Below are 27,183 nucleotides of genomic sequence, written 5' to 3'. Positions count from 1 at the left end.
TCAGTCCTCACTGTCTTCTTCGTCGTCGTCGTCTTTGCTGGGAGTGCATCTCTGGAAGCAATGCACCAGCGTCGCCAAGAGGAAGCTTGAGAGAATGGCAGCGATGGAGACCGCCACTCCAGAGAAGATGATGATCAACAGGTCCGTTAACGACAAACTAAATTTGCATTCACTGAAGCTGACCTCAGATAATTCGTCCAGAAAGATTCTTCTGTTTTCAACAGGCAGGGAACACTGGAGTTCACGTAGTCCTGCAAAGAAAAAAAATAAAAGAGGGAGGAGACGAGAAGCGCATTGGCCGACCGTTTACTTGGTTCAAGCTGGGACCCGGACAGCTGGGGAGATTTGTATGGGGATCACCTTTAGGTTTCTAAGTTTGTATTCAGCAAGTCCAGGAAGGAAATGACTAAAAGCTGATATCAACTGATGGCTGTTGTTACGCAGCCTGTGCAAAATAAGCTTTGGGAGTATCTGGACAAGTGTCCACATCCCAAAAATAGAACATTCGTGTTGACCTCAGCAAAGAAGGCAAGGATGGAATGGGCTATGGAGGCTGAGTTATGCACTCCTCTTTACCCCTTCAGGCCAGGCTTGAGACATATTAGTGAGTCAGAGTGGGAAAGCTTTCAACATGCATGTTCTGTAAATAACAACAGGACTTCAGTCTTCAGTACTGTCTGTTTTGGGTATGTTTCTTTGTGATACAATCACCTATACAAATAAAACACAGTCTTAAATGTAAGCCTCAAACTCTACATCATAGTATTATTTTCATATACCACCCTATAATTCCTGTGCATTCTCCTGTGGGACCTTTTCCTCCTGTGTGCAGCAACAAAAACCAACCAAGAGGTTACTTTGGATAAAATTCCCCTGTGCACAAAGGGTGAGCAATGGTATGCACCATCTAAATCCCAATTACACTTTATTTTTAGGGCTAAAGTGAGGTCTGAATAATGCATAGGTCTTGTGCGGCCCTTTGCATGAGGGTAAATTTCACCCTTTGTAATTATCTTGTTTGAAACAGATCATTGTTCCTTTAAGCCAAAGGACGTGCAGAAAGATGCACAGGGCTACTGCTCTTGGTACTGATGTTGTGAACTTTGCCCTCCCTCCACCCCCGCTTCCTGTGGATAAAACTATAGTGATGTTTTTCCTTCTGATCAAGATAACAGATTGGGCTTAACTGATGCTTGATTAACTCTGTGATCTGCTTTCACCTTCTCCTTTACACTTTGTTATAAGATAGTATTCCTCCATGCATTATTGAGGAATGCCTAGAGCTGCCTAATAGTTTGCTTTCTTTATGATGAAATTAGGAAACCAAATTCAGAAATGACTATGAATATAGCTTGATAAAGACCGTGAGGACACCAGTAAAAGTAATCTCCTTGCAGAGCAAGCAGACTAGAGAGAGTATTTCTAATGATGCCAAGAAAGTGCTTTGATGGACTGATGGGTAAACTGAGTGAACTCTTCAGGGGTCGTTAGCATGATGGATCTACTTGGCTACTGAGGATAGGAATGCAAAGGGGAGATACGAGGAATGTGTATTAATGGCCAGGGAGCCCCTACTGGTCTATTTGACACATTCTTCCCTTTGTCTGCTGGTGAGCACAGAATAGCTGGAAAGGCACCTGGCCTCTCAGGTTTTGACTCTGCATCATTGCGTGCTCACAGTTCAAGGTGTGTTTCTGGGGAAGTACTGCTCATTATTCTATGAACACAGTTCCCACTTCATTTCAATTACATGGAGAGTTGTTACAACAGGACTACATGGGGTGTTTATGACTATCAGATTGGGACGGTTGAAGCTAGTGATCTAGATGTCACAGACAGTCTGGACTCAGCCTAGCTGTTACATGTTAGTTGCTCCATTTGGGATGTGGTTAGGCTGAAGTCCATCCTAGACTCATTGTTCCACTGTCTTTTTGACCCTATCATGTTACAACCCTGGTTTACCAAATTCTGGCTCCTAAGCCTCTCGGCACAACCCTGGCTAATCCTCCCGAGGTTCTATGATCTTCACTGTGCCCCATGTTCCTCTCACCCACAGCACAATATGCAGCTGCCTGCCAGCTTCTCCAAAGCAAGTCAGCAAAAGAGGACACCAGTCTGCATGTTCAAGGCTGGGTGGCAGAGGAAGATACTGAGCGGTTTCCACCTGACGAATTGCTACCGGGAGCATGAGCTGCATGTTCTAAGCCTGGAGTGCAGTGGAAATGTGTGCCGGACAGCCATGCAAACTGGTTGGCTATGTGGAGCTTTTGAAAGCATCCTGTCTGCATCCCTAGCCAGCATCCTATGAAGCTGTGGAAGCCAAAGGTTTCAAATGTCCTCTGAGATCTTCAGCAAATTGGGGCTGCTCTGTATTTAAACAGATCCATAAATGTTCTCTAGAACTTGTGCAGGCAGGGTGATGGATCGGCACACTCAGCTAGTGGGAGGAGGGTACAATTTAATTATAATGTCTGTGACTAGTAGGGGCAGCTGGAGGAGGTAGGAGAGAAGGAACTGCGTCTCCATAGCTTGCAGGGGTGTTTTCTGTACCCTCCAGGCACCTAGGCAGACCTTTCTAGTGCACAGCCTGTTCACTGGAGCTTTGCACTGGGTCTAGCTAGCAATTGCCTTTAATGATGACCTTGGGATAGACAGTCTAACCTAGTTATTTATTCAGTGGTAACAAGAAGGGCAAAAAGCAAAATAAGATAGGAACAGAAGCCCCTCCCATCCCAAGATCCCTGGGAAAGAAACCGGGGTGAAGAGAAAACGTGGAGGTCTTAGCCAGGGAAGCTAAGCCCTAGGACCTCTCTCTCTCTCTCTCTCTCAATTCTATCAGATGTTAAAGCCATGAACAGTTATAAAATAACCCATCGCCATTTACACACACAGCTAGTGATTTACATTCTTCTCACCAGATTGTCACAAATAAGAATTTTAGTTGCACTCAGATGGATAAAATAATTACTACCAATAATATCGTGTATGTAAGCCTCATTTCCATGCAAGAGCCACTTAGTTCTCTGGGACAATGCAGCTAAAGAAGTCCCTGATGAAGCACATGAGAGCTGGACACAAGGCATTCGTGGAGAAGGTCTGGCTATGGAATGAGCTACCAGTGGGGATTAGACTATGCCAAAATTTGGCCACATTTAGAACACGTGGCCCAACACAAGTTTTTGCTTAAGCTTTTCTAATGGAACTGGAAAGGTTTTTTCCTATATTGTGAATAAACAATGCACCTGTATACTCCAAACAGGCTTCCTAAAATCTGGGAAAGGAGAAGAGCAGAAGTCTGCTATATAACCTAATTTACCTATGTGAGGCTTAACTAACACAGGGCCAGATTTTCAAAAGTGCCCCCTGCCTAGAGGGTTCTGAGCATGACTGAAAATCAGACCCCAATTTTGGACGATGAACATTTGAAAATCTAGCCCTGAGCTGTTTCGAAAGTCTGCCAGTGAAGTCCAACCTAGAAAACCCTCAAATAGATTTAATGTTATGCAAGCATCTTAATATGTTTTATGAATATTAGTGTTGTGATTTTCAAAAGCATGTAAGTGATTTAGGACCACATTTCCCATTGACTTTCAAAGGGCCTTGTGCTCCTAAATTGCTTAAGAGCTTTTGAAAATCTAACCCTAAATTATTAAACTCCTTAATACCCTTGTGAGGCATGTATTATTCCCTTTTAATATATAGGGAAACGGAGGCACCAAGCTTTAAAGAGCACACCACCTCCAGTGCATCATGGTAGACGAGAAGTAGATGCCAGTGGCCCTGAACCCTGCAAAACTTTTGCACACATTTGCACCTAGAAATTAATTGTCCGCTGCTCAGGTAATTTGCAGAGAAGGCCTCATATGTTGTAAATTCAGTTTTATTCTCTCAGAAGCAAAAGGACCGCTTCTCTCCTTCTGCTTCTGAGAAATTTCTTTGCTGTTCGGTTGTATCCTGAAAAATGCTTCATGTCAGGCTGCTACAATCACATTTTGTAACATAAAAGGACCTGGCTGGCAAACTGTGCTGGAAAATCAGGCTTTCATCATCTGAACCTTTGAGAAAAATCCTGTCTTTTAAAATTTCTTGGCTGATGCGTCACACTGGGTCAAAAGAATCAAGTCACGAATCATAAGGTGATATGGCCAGGAAATAACAAAGGGAGAGAAAGAAACTTTCAGAAATGAAACGGGGTGTTGGAGAGTGCTGAAAGAGAACTTCTTTGAACAGCACTGCAAGCTCATAATGGGTGCTGTAGCAAATCAGTGGCGAACCATTTGGAAGGCTAGGAGTTTGAGCCATTATGCATTTCATTGCAAATCGAAAGTCCGTCCTGATTCCATTAAATTATCCTGCCAAAATGGGACCATTTTCAGAGCAGAGCAGCATGTACGATCCCTAAACTGCGGCTCCATTCACACACTGGTTCTCTGAGCCCTACCTGATCGAAACTCTTGGTTAGCCAAAAGTTGAGTACATTCCCCCAAGTTCTGAGGGAAGCTCTGGTTCCTGGCATGTGGCTGAATCACAATTCACTTTTTAATTTGAATTAATATTCACAGATATTCTTTTTCCATGATTCCCTCAGTTTTAACCATTCAGTCTCTGCATCCGTTTATGAGGATGTCATCTTGCAGGGTGCTCAGTGCCCTCAATTTGCAGGACTGACCTTTACTCCTGGGCCTCTCTGCTGGGACTGCAGAGGGTTAAAGTAATGGAGAGCAGCAGGGTGGGAAGCATAGCTCCCCTTCTGCTGTTAAAATTAGCAGGAGCTCCCCAACTACTGCTCCCAGATACTGGAGTTACTTCTGAGTTATTGGCCTGAGACCATCAACTCATCACACACAGCCCATCAAAATTGTAAAAACGTATGGATACTTTTTACATAGACTAGAGTTGAAACAGGGACCAAGACAGCAAAGGCTATGTAAGCAATTCCCCAGAGCCATCCAGTTTCCTTTTGATTTATTTAATACAATTTGTACACTAGAAATAATGAAATCTAGTTGCTCTTTGCTTCTCAAACACTAATTATATCTTAACGGTTAAAACACGTTGGAACATAATTAGGGAGCAGCCAGAAGCGAATCAGGGTAACATATTGCAAATTAGAATTAACAGGAAGATGTTTGCTATGGGGAGGAGATCAGCACCATGCTGTGACAGAAAAGTCTGCTAAAAGGGGACATAGGAAGGTTTCAGTTAAGTACAGCTGAGAAAATAGGGGAAGGGCGGAAGAGGGGAGAGAATCTGCAAATAGTCAAATGTGAAAGCGAATTTCAGTTTGAATATGGTTATGAGCCTTTCTGAGCCTTTGGGCTTTACTAGTGTGAACACTCGTGAGCAGCCCATTGTTTAGCTCAAGTGCGTGAATATTCACTGAGGCTGAAACTCACCCCAAATTCAGAGGGCAAGTGTAACCCGTGCTTGCTTGGTGTGGTGCTCTGTCCCCCTCTAGTACACTTAGCCCTCTAGGAATTGGAGTCTGCTACAGCTGAAGCTAAGAGGCACATGGCTTTTAGCTCATGCAGTAGAGGCTCATACATAAGCTCTCGAGGTCCCAGGTTCAATCCCACCCGCTGATGATTGGGGTTTGTCGGTATTACACAAGGACCAGGTCTATGCACCTCTTAACTTCCACTGGACTTAAATGCAATTTAAGTAACTGACGAGCTTTGTGCTGGGGCTCTGCACAGGGGTGAATTTCATCCATGGAATACAATTCTGCACTGACTTACTGATATTATTAGTGGTATTCCAGAAGTGCCCAGAGGCCCCAAATCAGAATCAGGGTCTCAATGTGCTAGACATGGTACAAAAATGGAATAAAAGTCAAAGTCCCTGCCCCAAGGAGCATACAATCTAACATCTTTGCAATCCCACTGAAAACAGTGGTGAGAGTCAAGGCCAGATATGACCTCTTAGGTCAAAACTTGTTAAGAGTATGTTATTTTGAAATGTGTAAGCCTGCTTTTCCTGTTTTCATTTTACAGATACAGCCTTATCAAGAGCATTATCTCTGGTGCCATGAAATGAATGTTGTTGTAATTATAATTCTTAGCATATGCACACACCTAGGAAAATCATAAAGTTGGGATGCACAGCTAGGTGGTCAGATCCGATGTTCTAGTTTGGGCTGACTATCTATCAGCCTCCATAGCTGCAGTTAGCATGTCAAATACCATTCAGAGAAACTAGTTCCAAACGGCTAAGTTTTCCCATACACAAAATTCAAGGCATGTATTTCTCAGCCTCGATTACAACAGTAGCTACTGGAGTCCATGAATATTGACTCCTGTTTGTTGCCAGCACGCCTTTCTGTCATGCCCTGACACAGACAACATTTATTTCAGACAAAGAACAAAAGAAAAAATGAAAGAAAGAACAGCACTAAAATCTCCAAGTAGAGACAGAACACAGTCCTGCCCTCTGGACTAAAATTCAAACCAGCAGCTATCCCGTACAGTAGGCAAGGGAACTCCAATCCATTTAAGGGGACAGCATGCAGAAAACAGAGTGAAAGCTTTCCTTTCCAATTATAGTAACACAGAGCAAACAGGCAAAAAAATAGGGGCCTGGAGATACAGTGTTATGGTAAGTGGCGCTATAATAAAGAGGTTTCAGAGGGGCAGCCGTGTTAGTCTGTATCAGCAAAAAGAACGAGGAGTCCTTGTGGCACCTTAGTGTCATTATAGTGGGTATGGCAACACCCATTTTTTCATGTTCTCTGTGTATCTCTCTTCCTACTGTATTTTCCACTACATGCATCTGATGAAGTGGATTTTAGCCCACGAAAGCTCATCCCTGTATAATAAAGAAAACTCCTATTTTCTGGTACATCTGAGTTGTAGTCAGCATAAGTCTAGAGGAGGGGTGCAGAAGGTGACTTTAAGCCACCCTTGTGCCCACTAATCCTGGGCTCCAGAGGGGGTACTGACCTGGTTCTCAATTTAGCTTAGAACAGCTTAATTTATACTGTTCTCGGAGGCGCTGTTCCAGCAACCAGAGATCAGCCTGGCATAAGTACATCCTGGTTGCTCCCCCTAACCTGGCATGTAGCAGTCTCTATACAGGGGGAATCCTTCACGGTCTGGATCCACCAGCATTAGGGCTGTGTTGTGTGCTGGAGTTAGGGTGACCAGATGTCCAGTTTTTATAGGGACAGTCCTGTTTTTGGAGGACTTTTTCTTATATAGGCGCCTATTACCCCCCACCCCCTGTCCCAATTTTTCACAGTTGCTATCTGGTCACCCTAGCTGGAGTGGCACAAAGCAACCCCCATGCACAGGCGTATTGGAGCCAAGATATACACTGTATTTTCTTGAGAGAAAAAGAAATTGAGAGAAACAGGAGAAAGAAACATTGTTCCTAGGTGCATCACCTCCTGGAGCCTGGGAATAACTCAGCATGGTGGTGCATCTCGTATCTACAAGGCAGATTTTCTTTGTGTGGTACCGGGAAAGACTGGGGCCCAATCCTGCACAACTGATGTCAATAGTAGTTTTACTGTTGACTTCAGTGGGAGTAGGACTGAGCCCACAGGGAATATGTCAGCTCTGTTCCTTTCCCCATGTGACATTCCCTGTCTTCACCTTACATCAGGATGTAAAGCATCCAAATCAAAGAGAGTTTGTATCGTACTGAGCCCGGGGGGAATATTTCCTGCTGTGTGTGAACTAGAGTGTGCTGCAGTGATGGAAAGCCTGATTATAAAATGAAACACACACACACACACACACACAAAGTGCTCCTCTTTGTGTAGCTGTGGGTCCTGGAATCTAGGTCAAACTCTCAAACAAACCAGATTAGATTGGAATTTTCTACTTGTTTTATTCTCACACACTCCAACATCTAATTTAGCCCGGAGTTTTCACAGAGTTCTTAGTCATGGAAACTAATAGATGCCACGGGCAAAGCTCGACCTGAGACAAAAGAGGCCTTGCTAGCTCCCAGCTGTGGCTCACCCGCACTGTGTATGTGCCTTCCTCTGGGTGAGACCAGGAGGGGGGAAAAAAACAGGCTGCTAAAGCTCTTTTGGGAATAACCTAACATGACTGCATTACTCATTGGGAGCTGGAGTCGGTGGGGTTGGGAGAGAGAGAAACCATGTATTGTTCCATTCAAATTGGTGAATTAACTTTGTGAGGCTGTTCCAAAGCCCATTAAAGTACGGGAGTTTTCCTGTTGACTTCAAGAGGCTTTGGATCAGGTCCTTCATTTCTAACAGGAGTGATAATAATAGCAACATCTCCAGTTGCGCAGGGTGCTTCTCCTCCCCAAGGGATGCGTGGAGTCCAAGATAATGCAGTACACCAGTGGGTTTTCAACATTTTCATTTGCGAGCCCCTAAAAAATTTTGAATGGAGGTGCAGACGCCTTTGGAAATCTTGTACATAGTGGGTCTGCGGACCACAGGTTGAAAACTACTCCAATACAAATTGCATCATATCTATTGATTGCTGATTGGAAGTTCTATATACCTGGGCAACACATGATGAATTTAGTAAGATGCGGGGACCATAACAATTCCTTTCTTGCCTTTCATAGCTTGGTGTCACACCCTTCACGCGATTTAAATGTGAGTCGTCTTCATCATCATGAAACTTGAGTCCACTATACCGGAAGGACGGATGTTCTGCGTTCCAGAAGAGGCCCTATCTCCCATCTAGCAACAGATCCACGTGGTGGATCTTAAATCCACTGGTCTGTCTCCTCTCTACATGGAACTGCCTCCCACAAGTGATCCTGGGGGTTCTGTGAAGGAAGGAAGGGCAAGACAGCTTGCTGCAAAGTGGTCAGCATTAATAACAATGGTTATTTCCCGGCAGGGAGGCTGCTGCACAGAGTGGCTTCCCCACCTAGTCCGTATCCTCTCCACCCGCCTGGGCCAGAGGGACAGAAGAATGATGACATTTAAGCTCCGCTCCTCATCTTCTGACAGATCTATTGTCCATTTGTCTATGATTTATTGCTTCTTTCTTCCTCTCTGCGGTGAAAATCAGCAGGGATGATTTAACCCTTACCGATCTATTATACCATGATAACAGAGAAACACTGAGATACTTTCCAGCAATGGGTCGCACAGGTATTAACACCTACTAAGCCACTCGAGCAAAGGCATAAATACAAGACCAGGACACTTTGCAGTGCTTATTTTCAACAGCTTGTTACTGCAGCCCCTGGGATTCGCACACATTTAAGTGACAAAAGGATTGTCTAAAAAAAGTTCCAAATCCTTATGCACCCCACACCTTTTATTTAATCATCATGTTTAAAATTTGTTTAACCACAGAGCCCAGAGCTCCAATCAGGATTGGGGACACACCACGCAAACATGTCTGAAGATACAGTCACCATTCTGAAGGCCTAAAAAATTAACTCAGTGGGAATTTCAGCACATTGACTGGAATGCAAGCACAGAGCGAAAGGAAGGAAAGAGAAGCCGTGCACCACCGGGTAGGGCTGGCTGTGCCTGGCCCTACATGGGTGTGCAAAGGAGGTGGGGGGGCGACAGCATGAGGAGCTATTTGTTTGTGCCCCCGATGAATTCCCCCTGAGTGCAGCAGCCTCCCACAATACAGTCACCTCCACCAGCTCTGTGCTTCTCCCATCTCCCTGCATGCGAAGCATGGTGTGGGCGGGCTCAAAGAGAGACGGGCGTGGTCAGCATAGACCCGAGCCCCTGTGATTCTTCACTCCTGTTGCAATGGTTGAAGACAGGGGTCATTACAACAGGGATCCAAGTTAGGGCTTCCCCGGCCTATATCAGATGCTTCACCCTCTGAATGTGGAAGGTGGCAAGCTGACTCCCTTCTGTACCTGCACCTGTGTAGACACCAGGACAAATCTGCCCTGAGGACTCTCCTAGGTTCCCCAAAGTGATTGGGGAAGGGTTGCCTCCTGAAACAGCCAGTAGAGTCACTCAGGTCAAAGGGTGGTGCTGCGGTCATGCTTTCTAGGAGGCACTGGAGAGGCTATTGGTATGGTGTGTCTGCACACCGTCCCCACCACGGCATATGACTTAGAGCCACAGTTCAAGCCCAAACACCTCGACTGCACTGTTTCCTATGCGTGATTCCTGGTGCAACAGAGAGGTCTGAACATAGGACATTAGAAAACAGAAGATCAAGACATGCACAGCTCGCATTACTTATGTGCTTGCATAATATGAAGCTTCAGTTTTACATGCGGATCGTTTAGACTAGGTCTTTCCATCACCAGATGGGAGATAGGATCTTCTCTGGTGAGTAATAAAAATCCTTTTGAGTCTCCTAACAAATTGTAACAACCTTGCTAGAAGACAAACTGTACAGAAGTGGGCAAAATGTGTGCAGAGATGCTCAACAGAGCATCATTTGTGCTCCGGAGCCCTAGAGAACTTGCCCCACTGCAACATCTAAAACCTGACCAAGAACAGGTCCCATTTATGTTTTGCTGCTTGACACGAATAATAAGCCCATAGTCAGGTACATCAATAGACTACACAGTCACCAATCTCAGATGCTGGCCTGTCCAAGATTTTAGTGATTTTATTAGTGCAGCACTAGATTTTGGTCCAAGAACAGGCACCCAAGTTATCCAGCCCCTTGGAGATAAAACCTCAGTTAATGGGCAAAAATGGAAAAGCCTAGCAGTTGAACAGTTTCTTTCTATAAGTCCACAGTCCCTTAAAGAAAAGTTCTATAGGATGTAATAGAAATGTTACCTTTTCTAGAGGTTTTTGAACCGTCCTATTCAGTTTAATAGCGAATTCTACCCTGGCTACACAATTCTACAAGGTAAGGTCCCCCCGTGCCATTGGCTCATGTGACAAAGGCACACCAGTTTTCATGGCCAGTGGCACACATGGGAGGGTTGTGGCCAGCACTATGTCCAATCGCACTGGAGATGGGGATCCAGTGGGAAAATGAGTGAGATCTGAACTGGCAACTTTCAGGATTGTGATCAAGATCCTGAACACCCAGCCACCTCCTACACAAGTCCATAAAATGGTTAAAATTACTGGAGAGAAGATCTCATTCACTGTTAATTTCTATAGTTTTGAGAGTAACTTCTATAGAACCCTGTTGATTTCACCCCTTTTAAAATTCTACCAGGCTTTCCCATAAAAGGTGTCTCATGGGGGCTGTGGAAGTTTGAAGTTGAAAAATTAGCTGGAGCTAATAAAGATGACCGTTATATAAATCAACTTGCTCCCACCCAGTGTTCAGAAGAGCCGCTTCTTCATACCAAACACAAATCTGTAAATGAAATAACAAGTGTTATAAATATGTCACGTACATTATTTTGGTCAGGGTCACCCTTTATCTTTTAAACTCCAGCTGTCCCAAGGACAAGGTCGTACGTTCTGTATCTTTCTGGTGTTTCATTTGCAGAGACAGATGTATTCATGTTGCAAGCAATCTATTGTTTCTCATTCTTGTTATTATGGGAACCCCAGGCAGAGATCAGGCACTAGGCAGTAGCTGGGCATTGCACTCGGGCCTTTATGTACACATGACAACAAGGTTGGGGTCTGTGTCTTAAAAAGCTGACAGTGTAAATAAAGTGGGAAGCTTGGGACTGATGGAACTCTAGAACCATATTTTGAAAGGAGGTGTGTTTTGAGGCACGTCAGGATATATGTACTGTTTCTTTAAATAGCAGAAAGTGAGGAAGGATAGTGCTGAGGGAAGGGTCTAGGCCAGGGATCGGCAACCTTTCAGAAGTGGTGTGCTGAGTCTTCATTTATTCACTCTAATTTAAGGTTTCGCGTGCCAGTAATACATTTTAACGTTTTTAAAAGGGCTCTTTCTATAAGTCTATAATATATAACTAAAGTATTGTTGTAAGTAAAGCAAATAAGGTTTAAAATGTTTAAGAAGCTTCATTTAAAATTAAATTAAAATGCAGAGCCCCCCCAGACTGGTGGCCAGGTGAGTGCCCCTGAAAATCAGCTCGCGTGCCATAGGTTGCCTACCCCTGGTCTAGGCAGAAGCTGTACTTATTTTAATAAAGTTCCTTGTTCAGTGTTCAAAGAATGGGACTCAGGGATGCTTTACTATTGTCACACGACAGCGGGGGAAGTGTTAAGGAGTCTTGCTGGTTGTTTTGCCTCCAATGGGGTAACGCCCTGACAATCTGCTCACACTGCAGCTAATTCCTACCTAAATGTGGAGGGGGGCAGGAGGACTATGCATCTGCTTAAGTGCTTTGAAAATGGATACAATCTGGAAAATGGATCTATATCCCCCCATATTTTGGGAGGGATGAAAAATGGAAGAAAGTCTCAGCAAAATATTGTTTCTCTTTTTTAAAAACAGCTCCAGTAGAATATCGTGCCACCCAAAGAGATGTGACCCTGCCGTCCTACCCGATCCTAACAGCACACAAAACACCCAGATACATGTAAGCTGTGTAGAAAATCTGCAACACTCGATATCCATGATTCAATCATGTTTGTCACTGGGGCTGGTTAGCCAAACAAGTTTCTAGCTACACACCAGTTGGCCCACTGATTGCTTTGAAATCACCTGCTCTGGGATCTGAGGTGAATATTTCCCCAGACATCTGCAATGAGTGATGTTATATTGTACGCAAAAAGAAAAGGAGTACTTGTGGCACCTTAGAGACTAACCAATTTATTTGAGCATAAGCTTTCATGAGCTACAGCTCAGCTTACGAAAGCTTATGCTCAAATAAATTGGTTAGTCTCTAAGGTGCCACAAATACTCCTTTTCTTTTCGCGAATACAGACTAACACGGCTGCTACTCTGAAACCTGTTATATTGTACGGTAACTTCTGATTTGGATTTATGTTCCTCTGGTTCAAGATAAGCAGCAAATAGCACAACTGGCCTCAGGTTAACTTGACTCTGCTTTAAAGGACCTTCCAAGTACATGCTGTGTCCTTGGTTATTCCTAATACTTAGGATGTTATGGGAAGTATTTGTATTAGTTATACCTTTTATAAGGAATATTTTGAAACCCATTAGTATTGCAATACCATTGCTTTAGTCTGTTTTCCCTTTTGGGCTGGGATTGCCTCTTTTCTTTATACAGCACCCTACACGAATCCCAGTTGGGCCCTTTGGGTGCTACCATAATATAAATATTTACTACTTCTTCTACTAATAATTATAACTCCCTAATACCAGAAACTTTCTGTTGCCTTAGTTAATATTACATGTAAACTATCCATTGAATAATTGATAAATTTGTAAAAACCAACCTATGTCAGCAGGCAATTAGCCAGCAGAAAGAGGGACTACAATTATTGCTTACTGCAAATATTTTCCTCAACTCTATTTTAATCTGCATGAGTGAGTTACTGAAGATTATTGCAAGAGCATTTGAATATTCCATAGCAGCTTTTCTAGAAAAAAAGTAAAATTGATATTTGTCATTTTGGGTAAAATTGTAGCTGTTCGCTGATGTTACTGAGGTTACAAAGCCTTGAAATGTTTAAATGTGGCATTTTATTCCTTATATTGTATTTTGCCTCTAGTTACATATCTCTTTCTTCTACTTTAACACTGTCACTAATGTCTTAGCTGTATTAATAAGCACTGAGAGAGACTTCTGCTCTGAAGAGATTTGAACTGCCACTCAGCTCCTGCCTACGGCTACCAAAAAAGAAAGGCAAAAAAAATTCAAAGCTGGGCGTCTAAGGTTGGGCACCTAATTCCACGTTTAGGGACCTATAAATAGCGTACTTTTTTTAAAGGAGGTGAGTGCCCACAATTCCCACTGACTTCAGTTTACCTTCAGCTAGAGCTGGCTGCTCATCACCTTTGAAAATCGGACTATTTGTTTTGGATCCTAAATGTAGATTTAGCCCGAAACTTTTGGCCAGAGTGAATTTGCAAAATAGGAATGACCATTATTCTCCTGAAAATCCTCAGAAATGAGGAACACAACAAAAGAAGCCAGTGACAGATCATTTAACTGCAACTGAGCAGAATTCAGTGTATAGATAAAAACCAGTGCACGGCGCTTGTGGAGGAAACTTATTTCTGTTAGGGGATTCTGCATGAATAGACTAAAAGCTGCTGAATGTGAGATGTCTCGGAACTTTTAATTCCATTCCTGGCCTTGGATATTATGTACTAATTTACTGATGTGTTAGTATATGCATTGATACCCAATGAAACACTGTGCTATGGAAATGGACTGTAGTCTCCTGCCTTTTCGGTGGAAGCTTGATCTAATTCTATAATAGCACGCAGTGTAAAGGCAGCCTTGTGTGTACAGCAGATAAATAGGTACAGGTGCTACTGGCAGGAAGATACGAGTGACAAAAAATTCAGTAGTTTCACTGACTTTCCACCTGGCTAAAAATTTAAATAAAACTTTACATATAGGGCAACTTTTGAAATTAACATTTACCATTTTCATCGAGTCCATTAGGGCTACGGATGTCAATGTGGCCAGGATTTGGCTGCTGGCAGCAAGAACCTACATCAGGAGTGCAGATAAACTGAAGCATAGTGTTTTAGGTTACATACCATGACTTGGTCATCTCTTGACTCCCATCCATTGTAACCTTTCCCTCTGATCTCTCCCCACTCCATTCTACAAAAAACCCACCGTTACTAAAGTTATTCTTTTCCATTGCTCCAACCACATTGCTCCACCCCTGGAATCCCACGTTGGTTTCCTGTTACTACATTCAATTCAACCTCCGCTTCCTCACTCCGGAAAACTTGCCCATAATCTCATCTCCACCTCCTGTGTATCACGGCTCTCATTTTCTCCTACTCCCTTGTTCCTTCTTAGCCTTCTTCCCAGTTCTGTTGCACAGCTCATCTCTAAGCGATCTATATTGGGGCGGTAGCTGACGACAAAACTGCTCATGGCAGTACCACAGCAGGGTGTACGTCAGCTGCGATACGAAGCCACTGCCCTTTGGCTCTCCTCAGGTCATACGTGACTCCTGTGCACACAACGGAGCAACAGCTGATCAAAAGAATGCCTGGCAAACAAGAGAATGACATGGCTCAGGCCAGGGCCTTTGTATTTTCACGTGCGATTTCCTGCCACCAGTGGGGTCCCTTCCAACAATTTTCAAAGGGAACCAGAGAGCTATGATTCCATTGTTACTTCAGCACAGGAGATGTGGCTGTGTCTCTACTAAGCTTAGATGGGCAATCTCCCTCTGTTGCTCTCCCACTGAGGAGACCATTGATAGAAGCACAAGTGTAGACGGCATTGTCATTTAAACCACCGTGTCATCTAACCACGTTCAAAGCAGTGGTAAATAGTGCAACAGTGAAAACCAGTTCCCTATCTGCACTAGGGCTCCCTCTGTTGGCACCGTTGATTTCCTACATTTATAACCACTGAAAATCGGTTAGCGAGTCTGTGAGTGGCCAACACAGTAGACGTCTTACCCCAGAAAAGGAGGTGGTGAATCACAGGGATTATACCAGACCATATTGTTTTGATAGTAGCCATTCACAGTCTCTACCTTCTGCTTAAATTGGTGCAAATCTTTCACATAGTTCCACAGCTGCAGCATTTTAGCAAATAAGACCATAAAGCCTTTTGTTCCCATAAAGTGTAGGAGGGACTTTAAGTGGGATACGCATTAAATAGCAACAGGATGAGAATGCCCGTACTATTGATGCTAGTTTTAGTGGCACAGTGGCTGCTCTTTGCAAGACCAATGCAGCTCACCAGCTTCCTCACCCTTCCTGAAAAGACTTTTTCCTAAGACGCTGACAGGAAAAAAAAAAAAAAAAAAAAAAAAAAAAAGAGGGCAAGATGACAGAAAGGAGACACCGCAGTCACACTTCAAGGACTATTTAAACTCTAATTAAAAGTCATGTTAAAAATGCATTAGCCATTAGTAAACAAGGTCACGCTCACGGCTACCCAAGGCATGTCCATGCAAGGTATAAAATAGCAATAGAGACCGTTATAAAGCACTTAATTAAATATGGGCACCCCAGGCTACTTGAATTCCCTTCAGGACTTGCATTTCATCGGAACCCACCTTTTGCATGCAAGTGGGGAGACTCAATGGGGTCCTTTTACAGCCTTTAATTTTTCTTCCAAGCTGTGTGCCCAAAAGGCTTTATGGGTTTAAATGATGAAATGGCAGAGTTAGGCCCCAATCCTGCAGTTCACGGAACATCTGCAAGCAGCAAATTGCCGCATCAGGGCTTGCAGTAGTAAATAATACATTGGAAGAGTGAAATTAAGAAGTTTAGGTCTTTTCAGCTGAGACCAGACCTGAGAGAGAGAGCAGATGAAGTCTGGAGATATAGGAAGGTTTTTACCGATAGCAGGAACAGCAGGGTTGCATTTTCATGGCATTGCTAGCTCTACATGAAGCAGCAAATACCTTAAATCTCATGAGACTGTGGACGAAATCCTGGCCTTACAGAAGTCAAGGGCAAAATTTGCTTTGACTTCAGTTGGGTCATGATTTCATCCAATCGTTCCAAGATCTCCCTAGACCAGCCCTGCATACCCAACAGACTTGGATGGTTTGAATAGGCCTCTGAAAGTTATTCACACCAACCCTCCAAATGCCCTGCATTCGTTCTTGCTTTTTTAATAGCACATTTCTTACCCTACTTCTAAAAGGTTCCTTAAAGGAGCCCATGTGAGCTCCTTCCCTTTTAAAGTTTCCACTCCGGTGAATCTGGACCTTGTCAATCAAACCCAGCAAGCAAAAAATGAAATGTGTTATGGAGTCAATAGAATGAAGCCGAGGGAATGCCATAATGGTATAGGCCTCAAATGTGCACTTCCCTTGACTCCCTCAGACAACAGGGTCAAATCCTGGCAAAGCCAGCTTAGCCCTTGATCCAAATGAGACCTTTAATGAAAGAGACCCTGTCTTCTCTGCATAGACTCTACAGATCTGATGGAAGATATCTTAAGAGCAGATATTTGCCCTGGTTTTCTCCCTCACTATTCTTAGCATTCTGTGCACCCGTCATCTACCTGGTTGCTGCAATGCAATGGTGCCATATGTATGTACAATGATATTCACCCTCCGTGCAGAGAGCCTGCACAAGATTTATACATCAGGTTGAATGTCCTCCATAGTTTGGACCGCACTTTTTGGATCCTTTCAGATAAAAGCAGCTATACAATCAAAATATTATTACACTGACCTTCATTTCTTCTGACAGCTTGATGCATTGCACAAGTTCAGCCTTCACTAAAGCTGGAACCATTTAGATGGGTAAAAATTGCCCTTTGTTCTGGATTGTGATAAAAATTCAACATTGTACATTTAAAAGAAAGTACTTGCCTTCCATAAAACTGGTAAAGTGATCAGCAGCCATTTGTTTTGAGCATAGAACATTTTATACAGCTCCTGCCACAAGCCTGCCTGTAATTGAGGGTGCGAGAAGAAGCACTTTTTGCTGAGTAATGCTTTATTTAGAAAGAAAGGTTGGGTGCATAAAACTGAGATCTGTAAAAGGAATCAAATGGCAGATGTTTGTGCGACACAACAGAGCCAGATAGGCAGGAGCAGCATAACTGGGAAGAGACTTTCTGGTCAAACCGTCAAAGACAGAGCAGCAGAAAAAGTAACTTTAGAGGCCTTTTCCCGTCATTGCCCTGCTAATTAGAAATCAGACACAACGGATGCAGGTTTTGCAAAACGTCAGGGGTTGAACTGTGGTTCATATCCAGGCCACCGATTTACCCAAATATTTGGAGTGTAGGGGGAAGAAGGATGTTTCGGATGAATTGTTCTGGGGTTTGGCCCTTATCTGCTGCAGCAGAATGGAATTTCTATTCAGATGGGCTACACTGCAGGGTGGTTTGAATTTTTTTCAAACCTCATCAACCAGAGGTTGAACTTCATCAGCTGGGTGTCTATTTTGCTATGTCCAAACCCAAGGCACTTTTTGGATCAGGATCCCATTTTAAGGAAATGCCCAAATTTCAGGGATGGGGTAGTTGGTGGACTTGATACACAGTTCCAGTTTGTGTCATTCTCTGCTATACTGGAGAGGCAGGGCACATTAAACTGCATTTTCAACAGTCTCTTTTTAAGCTCACGATCAAGAGTAATTTACAGCGTCTGACTGTATCCTGAAGTTTCTCTCCCCCAGCCACTTAGTTTCTGTTTCTTTCCACCTATCTCTGATCCTTACAGGGGCCATATTTCACAGCAGTATCCGAAAGCTGCAGTCCTGGGCCCCAGTTCAGTTCCCTAGTGCAGGTTAGGGATTCCCCTACGGTTGTTATAGCAGCCACAGAATAGCAGGAGTGTACCTCTTCTGACATGCTTTCTCCTACTCCAATCCACCCTTATGCCCTGAACCAGCTTTGAGCCTGCCAAGGATGTCCACTGAAATGGATGGGGCATTATAGCTGGTGCAAATAGGCACAGGGCACTGATGAATCAGTCCCTCCCCCCATTAAATTTCCACCTATATTTCAGGAGGGGATGTTTTCCTTTTCTTTTCTTTTTAAACAGGAACTCAGTATTGGTGAAGGAAAGGCACATGAGATTCCCAGGCTCAATAATTTTACAGCTCGGTCCCTTGACAATCTGTGTTGTTAATGCCGCCATATACCTAAACGATTTCAAGTGGAGATAGTCACCAGCCAGTTCCCCACATCTCAGCTTTCCCCATTAACATGTGCTGTGATATTCAAGCACTGGAATTGCTCTAAATATGGAAAAGGAAAAGTGTGGTGCTGAATTCAGACCTTTATCTTGAAACCTGCACAATTTGTCCCTGTCTTTCCTTTCTAAACTGTTTCCCGGCATAATGCTGGCTGCCCTACTTATCTTGATGTGCTGACAGCAAGAACACACGCCTCTGTGACTCCAGACTTGCAGCAGCACATCAGGGAATTCAGTTCGTCTGACTGCCAAATGTCCAGGTGGATTGCTGTTTGCATAGACACTGACTCTCTGGGTGCTCCAGGGCTGGAGCATCCACGGAAAAAAATGATTGGGTGCCTAGCACCCACAGGCAGCCAGCTTCTCCCCTCCCCCATGGCGCCTCCCTTCCACCGGTGGCCCCACCGATCAACTCTTCCCCCGCCCTCCCAGCACCTCCTGCCCCTCGCGATCAGCTGTTTAGCGGCATGCAAGAGGTGCTGGTGGGCAGAGGGTGAAGCGGGGACAGGGCGCACTCGGGGGAGAAGGCGGAACTGGGCAGGAAGAGGTGGGGTCTTGGGGGAAGGGGTGGGACCTGGAGCAGACTGGGGGGAGGGGGCCCAATGATTTTAAAGTATAGTAAAGAAAATCTTGCCCTTTGTGGCTTGGTTTTGCCCTCACCTCCTTGAGTAATACTTTCCTACGTTTAATGAAATAGACAGCCTGTACTTTTAACAGCAGTAGCTTCGATGAGGCAATGTGAACTAGGGCTCCAACCCCTTCTGAATGTATGTACTTAAATTCACTCATGTGAACTGTCCCAGTGAAGTCAATGGCACTGCCCTGTCAGGCAAGCTAAGCAGGTGTTCACAGGATTGGGATATAGGGACAGGGAGACCATTTCAGATAAAATAAGAACCTGCCCAAACCTTTGCCCCAAAGTCAAATAAAACTAAATCTTCTGAAAGCTTGAAAAAGTTTAGTGAATTTTTTTCGGTAAGTTGGTGAGCTCCTCTGCTCTGTTGATTCATGAATCATGGAATCATAGAAATGTAGGACTGGAAGGGACCTTGAGAAGTTATTAAGTCCCGCTCCCTGTGCTCAGGCAGGACCAAGTAAACCTAGACCATCCCTGACAGGTGTTTGACCAACCTGTTCTTAAAAACTTCCAGTGATGGGTAGTCCACCAGCTTCCTCGGAAGCCTATTCCAGCGCTTAACTGCCCTTATAATTAGAAAGTTTTTCCTAATATCTAACCTAAAACTTCCTTGCTGTAGATTAAGTCCATTACTTCTTGTCCTACTTTCAGCAGATTTGGAGAACAATCGATCACTGTCCTCTTTATAACAGCCCTTAACATATTTGAAGACTGTTATCAGGTCCCCCTCAGTTGTCTTTTCTCAAGACTAAATGTGCCTTTCCTCATAGGACAGATTTTCTAAACCTTTTATCATTTTTGTTGAAGAGAGTCCAGAGAAGAGTGATTTGTCCTCATTTCCTAAAGTGTGGTGCCCAGAATTGGACACAGTACTCCAGCTGAGGCCTCACCAGCGCCAAGAAGAGTGAGACAATTACTTCCTGGATCTTACATACAGCACTCATGTTAATACACCCCAGAATGGTATTAGCCTTTTTCGCATTTGCATAACATTGTTAACTCGTATTCTATTTGTGGTCCAAAACCTTACCAAAATGAAGATATATCACATCTCCAGCTTCTCCCTTATCCACTAGGTCAGTAACCCTATTGAAGAAGGAAATTAGCTTGATTTGGCATGATTTGTTCTTAACAAATCCATGCTGGCTATTCTCTTACAACCCTATTATTCTCTAGGAGCTTACAAATTGATTGTTTAATCATTCGTTCCGGTATCTTCCACATATTGACATTAAACTGGCTGGTCTATAATTCCCCGGGTCTCCTTGTTCTCCTTTTTTAAAGATAGATACTATGTTTGTCCCTTTTCCAGTCCTCTGGGACCTCACCCATAGTCCCTGAGTTCTCAAAGATAGTTGCTAATGGTTTCAAGCTTGCTTCAGCTAGTTCCTGAAGAACCCTACGATGAATTTCATCAGTCTTTGCTGACTCGAATACGTCTAACTTAGGGCATGGCCACACTTGCCGATGTAGAGAGCTGTGAGCTAAACCAGCCCTCAGAGAGCGCAGCAGGGAAAGCGCTGCAGTGTGTTCGCGCTGTCAGATTCAAGCCCACTGGCGTGGCCACGTTGGCAGCTCTTGCAACACCACAGAGAGCAGTGCATTGTGGTAGCGTTCAAGTGGCTGCAACGTGCTTTTCAAATGTCGGGGGGGAGAGGGGGGAGTGTGACAGGGAGTGTGCTGTGTGTGGGGAGAGAGAGTTGGTTTTGGGGGGACTGAGAGTGTGTCAGCATGCTGTCTTGTAAGTTCAGACAGCAGCAGACCCCCCCCCCCTCTCTTTTACGCACTCACAGCAAGCAGCAGTCCACAGGAATGGTTGCTTTGTCCCGGAGCAGATAAGCAGCCGGCTGTCAGAAACGGAGCTTTGAAAGGGCCTATCCGCATTGCTACAACCGAGTTCAAAACAATGACAAGCACGGCCACTTGACTTAAGGGGATTATGGGACGTTTCCAGAGGCCGATCACAGGGCAGTAATGCAACACCTCGTTCACACTGACACCCGGGCATTTCAGCTGGGGCGCAGCAAGCGTTATGCTTCTCGTGGAGGTGGATTACCAGGAGCGCTCCAGCTGCAGAGTCCAGGAGCTATAAGTGCCTTGCCAGTGTGAACGGGTCGGGAGTTAGGGCGCCCGGGGCTGCTTTAATGCTCTCTAACTTGCAAGTATAGCCAAGCCCTTATTCTTTAATCTGTTCTTTCCCTATTTTGGCTTTGTTCCTTCCCCCTTGTTGTTAATATTAATTATGTTAAGAATCTGGTCACAATTTACCATTTTAGTGAAAATTGAAGCAAAATAGGCATTAAATACCTCAGCCCTCTTGATGTCATTAGCTTTTCTTCCCCATTAAGTAGAGGACCTATACTTTCCTTTGTCTTTCTCTTGCTCCTAATGTATTTACAGAACCTCTTCTTAGTGTCTTTTATGTCCCTTATGTCTCACTTTGTGCCTTAGCCTTTCTAATTTTGTCCCTACACGCTTGTGCTGTTCTTTTGTACTCCTCCCTAGCAATTTGTCCATGTTTCCACTTTTTGTAGAATTCCTTCTTGATTTACAGACCATTAAAGATGGAGCCATATTCTTTTACTATTCTTCCTATCTTTCCTTCACATTGGAATAGTTGGCAGTTTTGCCTTTAATATCAACTCCTTGAGAGACTGCCAGGTCTCCTGAAGTCTGTTTTCCCTTAGATTTTCTTCCCAGGGGAATCTTACCTCGCAGTTCTCTTAGTTTGTTAAAGTCTTCTTTTCCAACGTCCATTATCCTTATTCTGATGATTTTACTCCTTCCTTTCCTTAGAATAATGAAATTTATTATTTCATGATCACTGTCACCCAAAATTCCTTCCACCTTCAGATTCGCTACCAAGTCCTCCCTGCTGGTCAGAATCAAGTCTAAAATGGCTGCCCCTTGGTTACTTCCTCCGCTTTCTGAAACAAAAAAACTGTCCCCAACACATTCCAACATCTTACTGGAAACTGTATTTTACTGTATTACTTTTCCAACAGATGTTTGGATAGCTAAAGTTCCACATTACTTCCAAGTCTTGTGTTTTGGATATCTCTGTTATTTGTTCAGAAATGCCTCATCCACCTCCTCTTCCTGATTTGGCAGTCTAGAGTAGACCCCTATCATGATGTTACCCCTGTTATTTACCTCTTTTATCTTTACCCAGAGACTTCCAAGTGGTTTTCCTCTCACCTCCTTCTGGAGCTCAGAATAAATATATAAATATTCTTGGGTTTATCTAGGGTTGAAAATGGCTGAAACAAAACATGGTGACAAAGTGTTTCTAGCCTCACTGACCACGGGAAGCATGGGGAATCCTGTAAGAAAACTTGATCTCTGGGATTTCTAGGCCAAAGAAACACAGGTAAACTTAGGAACAGGCATAAGAGCAATGGGAAGGTGAAAGTGGAGTGGCAGAAGGTATGCTGGGAAGGGAGGCAGATTGGGGAAGGGAGGGTCATATTATTTGAATATTTTTAAGGTGGAACAGATCAGGTTGGGTTGGGGGGGATGATGGAAATGAGGGATAATGCTGGCTCAGATAAGGAGGTGGGGGGAAACTGATCACAGCGTATGCTCAGTTAAAGGTTAAAGCAAAAGAAAATGTAAATGTCATTCAGACAAGGAGTTGGGGGAAATGGGTGAAGGTTCTGTTGGGACACAGAGGGGCAGATGGATGAAGGTTTGGCTTGGATCTGGGGAAGAGATGGGTCAGGGTTTGGCTCAGATACTGCCGGAGAGGTGGGCCAACACTCAGCTCAGAGACAGACTAAAGGTGGCCCAGGCATCGTGGGGGACGTAGGTCAAGATTCAGCTCACGCCTGCCAGGGGTGGGGAGATCAACCCTTTGTCTCCCCAAATCACTTCATTCATCTCTAATAGGAACAAAAAGAAAAGGAGTACTTGTGGCACCTTAGAGACTAACCAATTTATTTGAGCATGAGCTTTCGAAAGCTCATGCTCAAATAAATTGGTTAGTCTCTAAGGTGCCACAAGTACTCCTTTTCTTTTTGCGAAGACAGACTAACACGGCTGTTACTCTGAAATCTAATAGAAACTGATTCCATGACATCCTTGAGCAGCTAGGGCACACAAGATTAATGTATCAAAAATGCCACCCAAGGTCACGAGCACAGGGAGAGCTCACATACATGATGACAGCCTCTCTGGTGACAAAGAGGAGGGAAAAAGCTTCTGAAATCATTTTCTTGGCTCACTCTGTGTTTTCCTCCCTCTGCCTCTGACACTCCATGAAATACACAGAGATGCTCTTTACAGAATGGATTCTCCCTCTTTCTCCACCTCCTCCCATTCTCCCTGGCTTTCAAGCCTCAGCCTTTTATCATCCCGCCCCCGCCCCCCTTCCCAGTCAAACACAGTCCTGCTCAGAAGCAGACTAGGCAGCAGTGACCTCATTAGGGGTGCTACTTTGTGGACCCTCAGTCACACTGTTAGCGCCTATGCTCCTAGCAGTTTGTCTTTCACGTGCATCTTGGGGGCTCAGTGGCATGAGTATATGACCCGGTGCTTGTTGGCAACCATGAACTGTGGTTGATCTCCAGCTAAGGCTGGTAAGATTAAGAGGAGCTTTGGGCAGGGAGAGTCTGGATCCTGCACATGGCTGCTTTAATATTATTTCAATACACATCTGAAAAATAACCATCCAAAACCCCAGAACCAAGTGCTTTGCCATTTGAAGTGGTCCAGATCCAAACCCGGATGCCGTTCCAAATTTTGTAGCTTGAGCTCTCATGTAAATTGGCTTCCAAAATTAAAAGCTATGTTATTTGTATGAAAACCAGCAACAACCAAGCTGGAACTGGAGATCCCAATGCAGGCAATCAAAAGCAACTAATTCCAGGAAAGGGTCAACAACCACAGTGTATAAAATGGGATGCAGGGTCTGAATTATCCTATGCTGCTTCATAGAAAATCTAGGCAGGGTAAAATAAGGTTCCCCCATGTGCTGGCACACATATTCAGCCATTCAAAGGGCTTATTAAGGGAAATCTATTTATTTACTTAATAGAAACCAAAGCCTGGAAGAGAATCAGTGCTGGGTTACCCTATTTGAAAAGGCTCCTTCTCAACCTGGATAGGTTTAGTCTCAGGACCAAAATATCCCATTTACTGGGAGGGGATGTTGTTACTAAAGGAAGCCAGCTTCATTTTAAGGGACTCACTGGTTCAAATGTGTAATTGTGGTAGGACCAGAATTCACAGGTTGGATCACTGCAGGCAATACACCCAGATGGACAAGCTGACCAAGCACACACACACACAAGCTGCCTTGCAAGTCATTTAGCTTTACCTTTCTGAAGCTTGGATGCATTCTCTTGTATCCAGCTGAAGAGGTTGGCAAAGTCACAGTCACAGACCCATGGGTTGCCCTCTAGACGTATAGTCCGAAGGGATGGAAGTGCTTCCAGGGCAGCCACGTTGAGGCTCTGCAAGTTATTGTCATTCAGTTCTAACACTTGGAGCTGTTCCAGGTTCTCAAAAGCAGCCTCGTCCACATCCACTAGGTTATTGTTCCCAAGGCTTAATTTTATCAGCTTCTCTGCCGACTTGAAGATCCCAGCATCAAGCTGCGTTAAATTATTGTAGCTTAGGTCTAAAAACACCAGTTTGGTGGAACTGCTGAAAGTTCCCTCTTCTAAGGAGGTGATTGAGTTATTCCTGAAGTCCAAGTAGACTAGATCTCCATAAAATATAAAGAAATCAGCTGGTATAGCCTGAATGTTGTTGTCAGCTATGAGAAGTTTCCGTACATCCAGTGGAAACAGATTAGGAACACTGGGGAGTCCTTGATCCCTGCAGTCTATAGTGTGGGAGTCCATACAGCTACAGAGAGCAGGGCAAAGATGCCCCAAGGGTAAGAAGAGCAGGCAGAAACAGAGAGAAAGTAGAAGGCAGAGGGGAAAGCATGGCCACATCGTCAAGGATTTGAAAGCTATGATGAGCAACGCTGCTAGGAGAAAGACATTTTGCTCAGCTGGGTAGCAATGCCTGGTGGTTTTTTTGTGTGTGTGTGTGCGCGTGTGTGTGTGTGTGTATCCAAGAGATCACATATCATCACAGATCAGATAGCAGCCGACTAGGGAGGAGGGGGAGAGAGAGTGTGTGTGATTGAGGGAGAGAGCGAGGGAAGCAAATGTGAGGATTTACACTATCAGGGATTTAGAATGCTGTAGAGTGTAGGGAAGAGAGAGATGACTGAGCGGATGGATGAGCTTTGAAGGACTCCCCTGTTTTTGCAGGTTAAAGGAAGCAGGGAGCCTGTCTGTGTATTTGCTGCTTATTCTAGCAAAATGGAAATCAGACCTTCTCCTGTGACTCTGTGAGCAGCAGTTAACCGGTAACCAGTTCATGGTTAACTAGCCGTGAATGTAATGAAAGCTGATGAAGTCAGTTATTTTATTTCTTTCCGCACCATGCTGTGTTCCTAGTTCTAAGTGCTCCCTGCCCAAAAGACAGCCAGGCAGGGGGAGGGGAGGGAACCAGCCTGGACTGCTGCTAAGGTCTCTTTCTTTTCCATTTGTAAAGCAGGGGGGCAAAGACCAGCTGGGGCAGTGAACTGACTATCTGAATACTCGTCCTGAAAGTACTGGCTTCTTTTGGTTCGGATCAAGTATAACATCGGTTAAATACATGTCAACCTACCTTCCACAAAGGGGATAGAACCCATAATAGCAAGGAGGGGCACTTGATCTGTTAGGCATTTTACATGGCTCCTTTTTTATGATCCACAGCTGCTACTTTTTAATGTTGCACTGGCCATGTCCCTAGGAGGCCAGGTACAAACATGTCTTCTGGGCCAGATCCTCTGGTGGCGTAAACTGAAGGCAGTGGAGCGACATGAAATTACATCGGCTGAAAATTTGGCCTTAGGGGTTTTGAAATATCTGACATTCTCCCCATCCCCACCCCCAGCAGACAAGCCTTTGTATAGAAGCATGTGTGTCTTCGTGACACTCTCCCCAGTATCACTGCTCCAAGGACATACCCTCCCCTTCAGCTGCAGGGAGCTGCGTGTGTCCTACAAGCAGGCAGACGTGTGGCCTGGACACTAGATCAGCAGTTTAAGGGCTAAGGGGGAGATATTCCGAAAGCACAGCTGATCTTTAGGCAGGGCCGGCTCCAGCTTTTTTGCTGCCCCACGCGGCGAAGGGGAAAAAAACCAAAACCCCAAGCCTGGTTGAGCTGCCGCTGAAGTGCCACCCAAGAAGAAGAAAGGGACTGCGGCGCCTGCAGCCGAATTGCCCCCGAAGACCTGGACATGCCGCCCCGATGACGGACAGAGTGTCGCCCCTTTCTATTGGCTGCCCTAGGCACCTGTTTCCTTCGCAGGTGCCTGGAGCCGGCCCTGTCTTTAGGCACCTAACTCCCATGGAAGAGCGATCAGAATTGGGCACCTAAATGCCAATTTTGCCTTTTCCTAAACTCCCAGGGGAGCTGGCCACGTTGGTTTATTATCACATTAGAGAAACGTGTTTAGAGTCACTGTTACCCAACTTGTGAGGTGCTTAGAGCTAAATCTGACTAGGGAAAGCAGAGTTTGGGGAAGGAGTGAGGGTAGCAGCATCTGTATTTGCCAGGTCTGTGCTACTTGTCCCATAGAAATAGACACCCCATTATCCTTTCATTTAAGAAGACTTCTCCGTGTAGGACTGCCTGCAGTGGGGACTACTCCATGCACTCTGCTGTTTTACACTGAGGGCCCTGCTTTACCATATCATTCATTATTACACTAGTTCTTGTGACTATTGGCGGAAGAGAGTTGGAGTGAAATCGCAAGCAGCTGGGTTCTACGTTGCCCTGCTCAATCTGCCTTGCTGATACTGCAGAGTAGTTGTGTTTTACGTTAGGATTTGAGGTGTTGATGATAACAAAGGGATTAGCCAGGTGCACTGACTTACCGTGGAGGGTTGTCTTGTTTCGTATCACTCTCACTAGC

The 27,183-nt window shown here is 44.5% G+C and overlaps 1 protein-coding gene across 1 annotated transcript; it reads right to left on the bottom strand.

The window, feature by feature from the left end:
* LRRC38 (leucine rich repeat containing 38) lies at window positions 1–25,162 on the bottom strand. The gene is made up of 2 exons (XM_077837494.1): window positions 24,538–25,162; window positions 1–251 (listed from the first exon to the last, which is right to left on the bottom strand). Exons 1-2 carry the CDS (start codon window positions 25,160–25,162, stop codon window positions 1–3), a joined length of 876 nt encoding a protein of 291 aa, XP_077693620.1.
* Between the last annotated feature and the right edge of the window lie 2,021 nt (window positions 25,163–27,183).

Source organism: Eretmochelys imbricata, chromosome 18 (assembly GCF_965152235.1).
Source record: "Eretmochelys imbricata isolate rEreImb1 chromosome 18, rEreImb1.hap1, whole genome shotgun sequence".
NCBI classification, from domain to species: Eukaryota; Metazoa; Chordata; order Testudines; family Cheloniidae; genus Eretmochelys; species Eretmochelys imbricata.
Note: the sequence above shows the minus strand (reverse complement) of the source record. Positions and strands in the feature narration are given on the sequence as shown.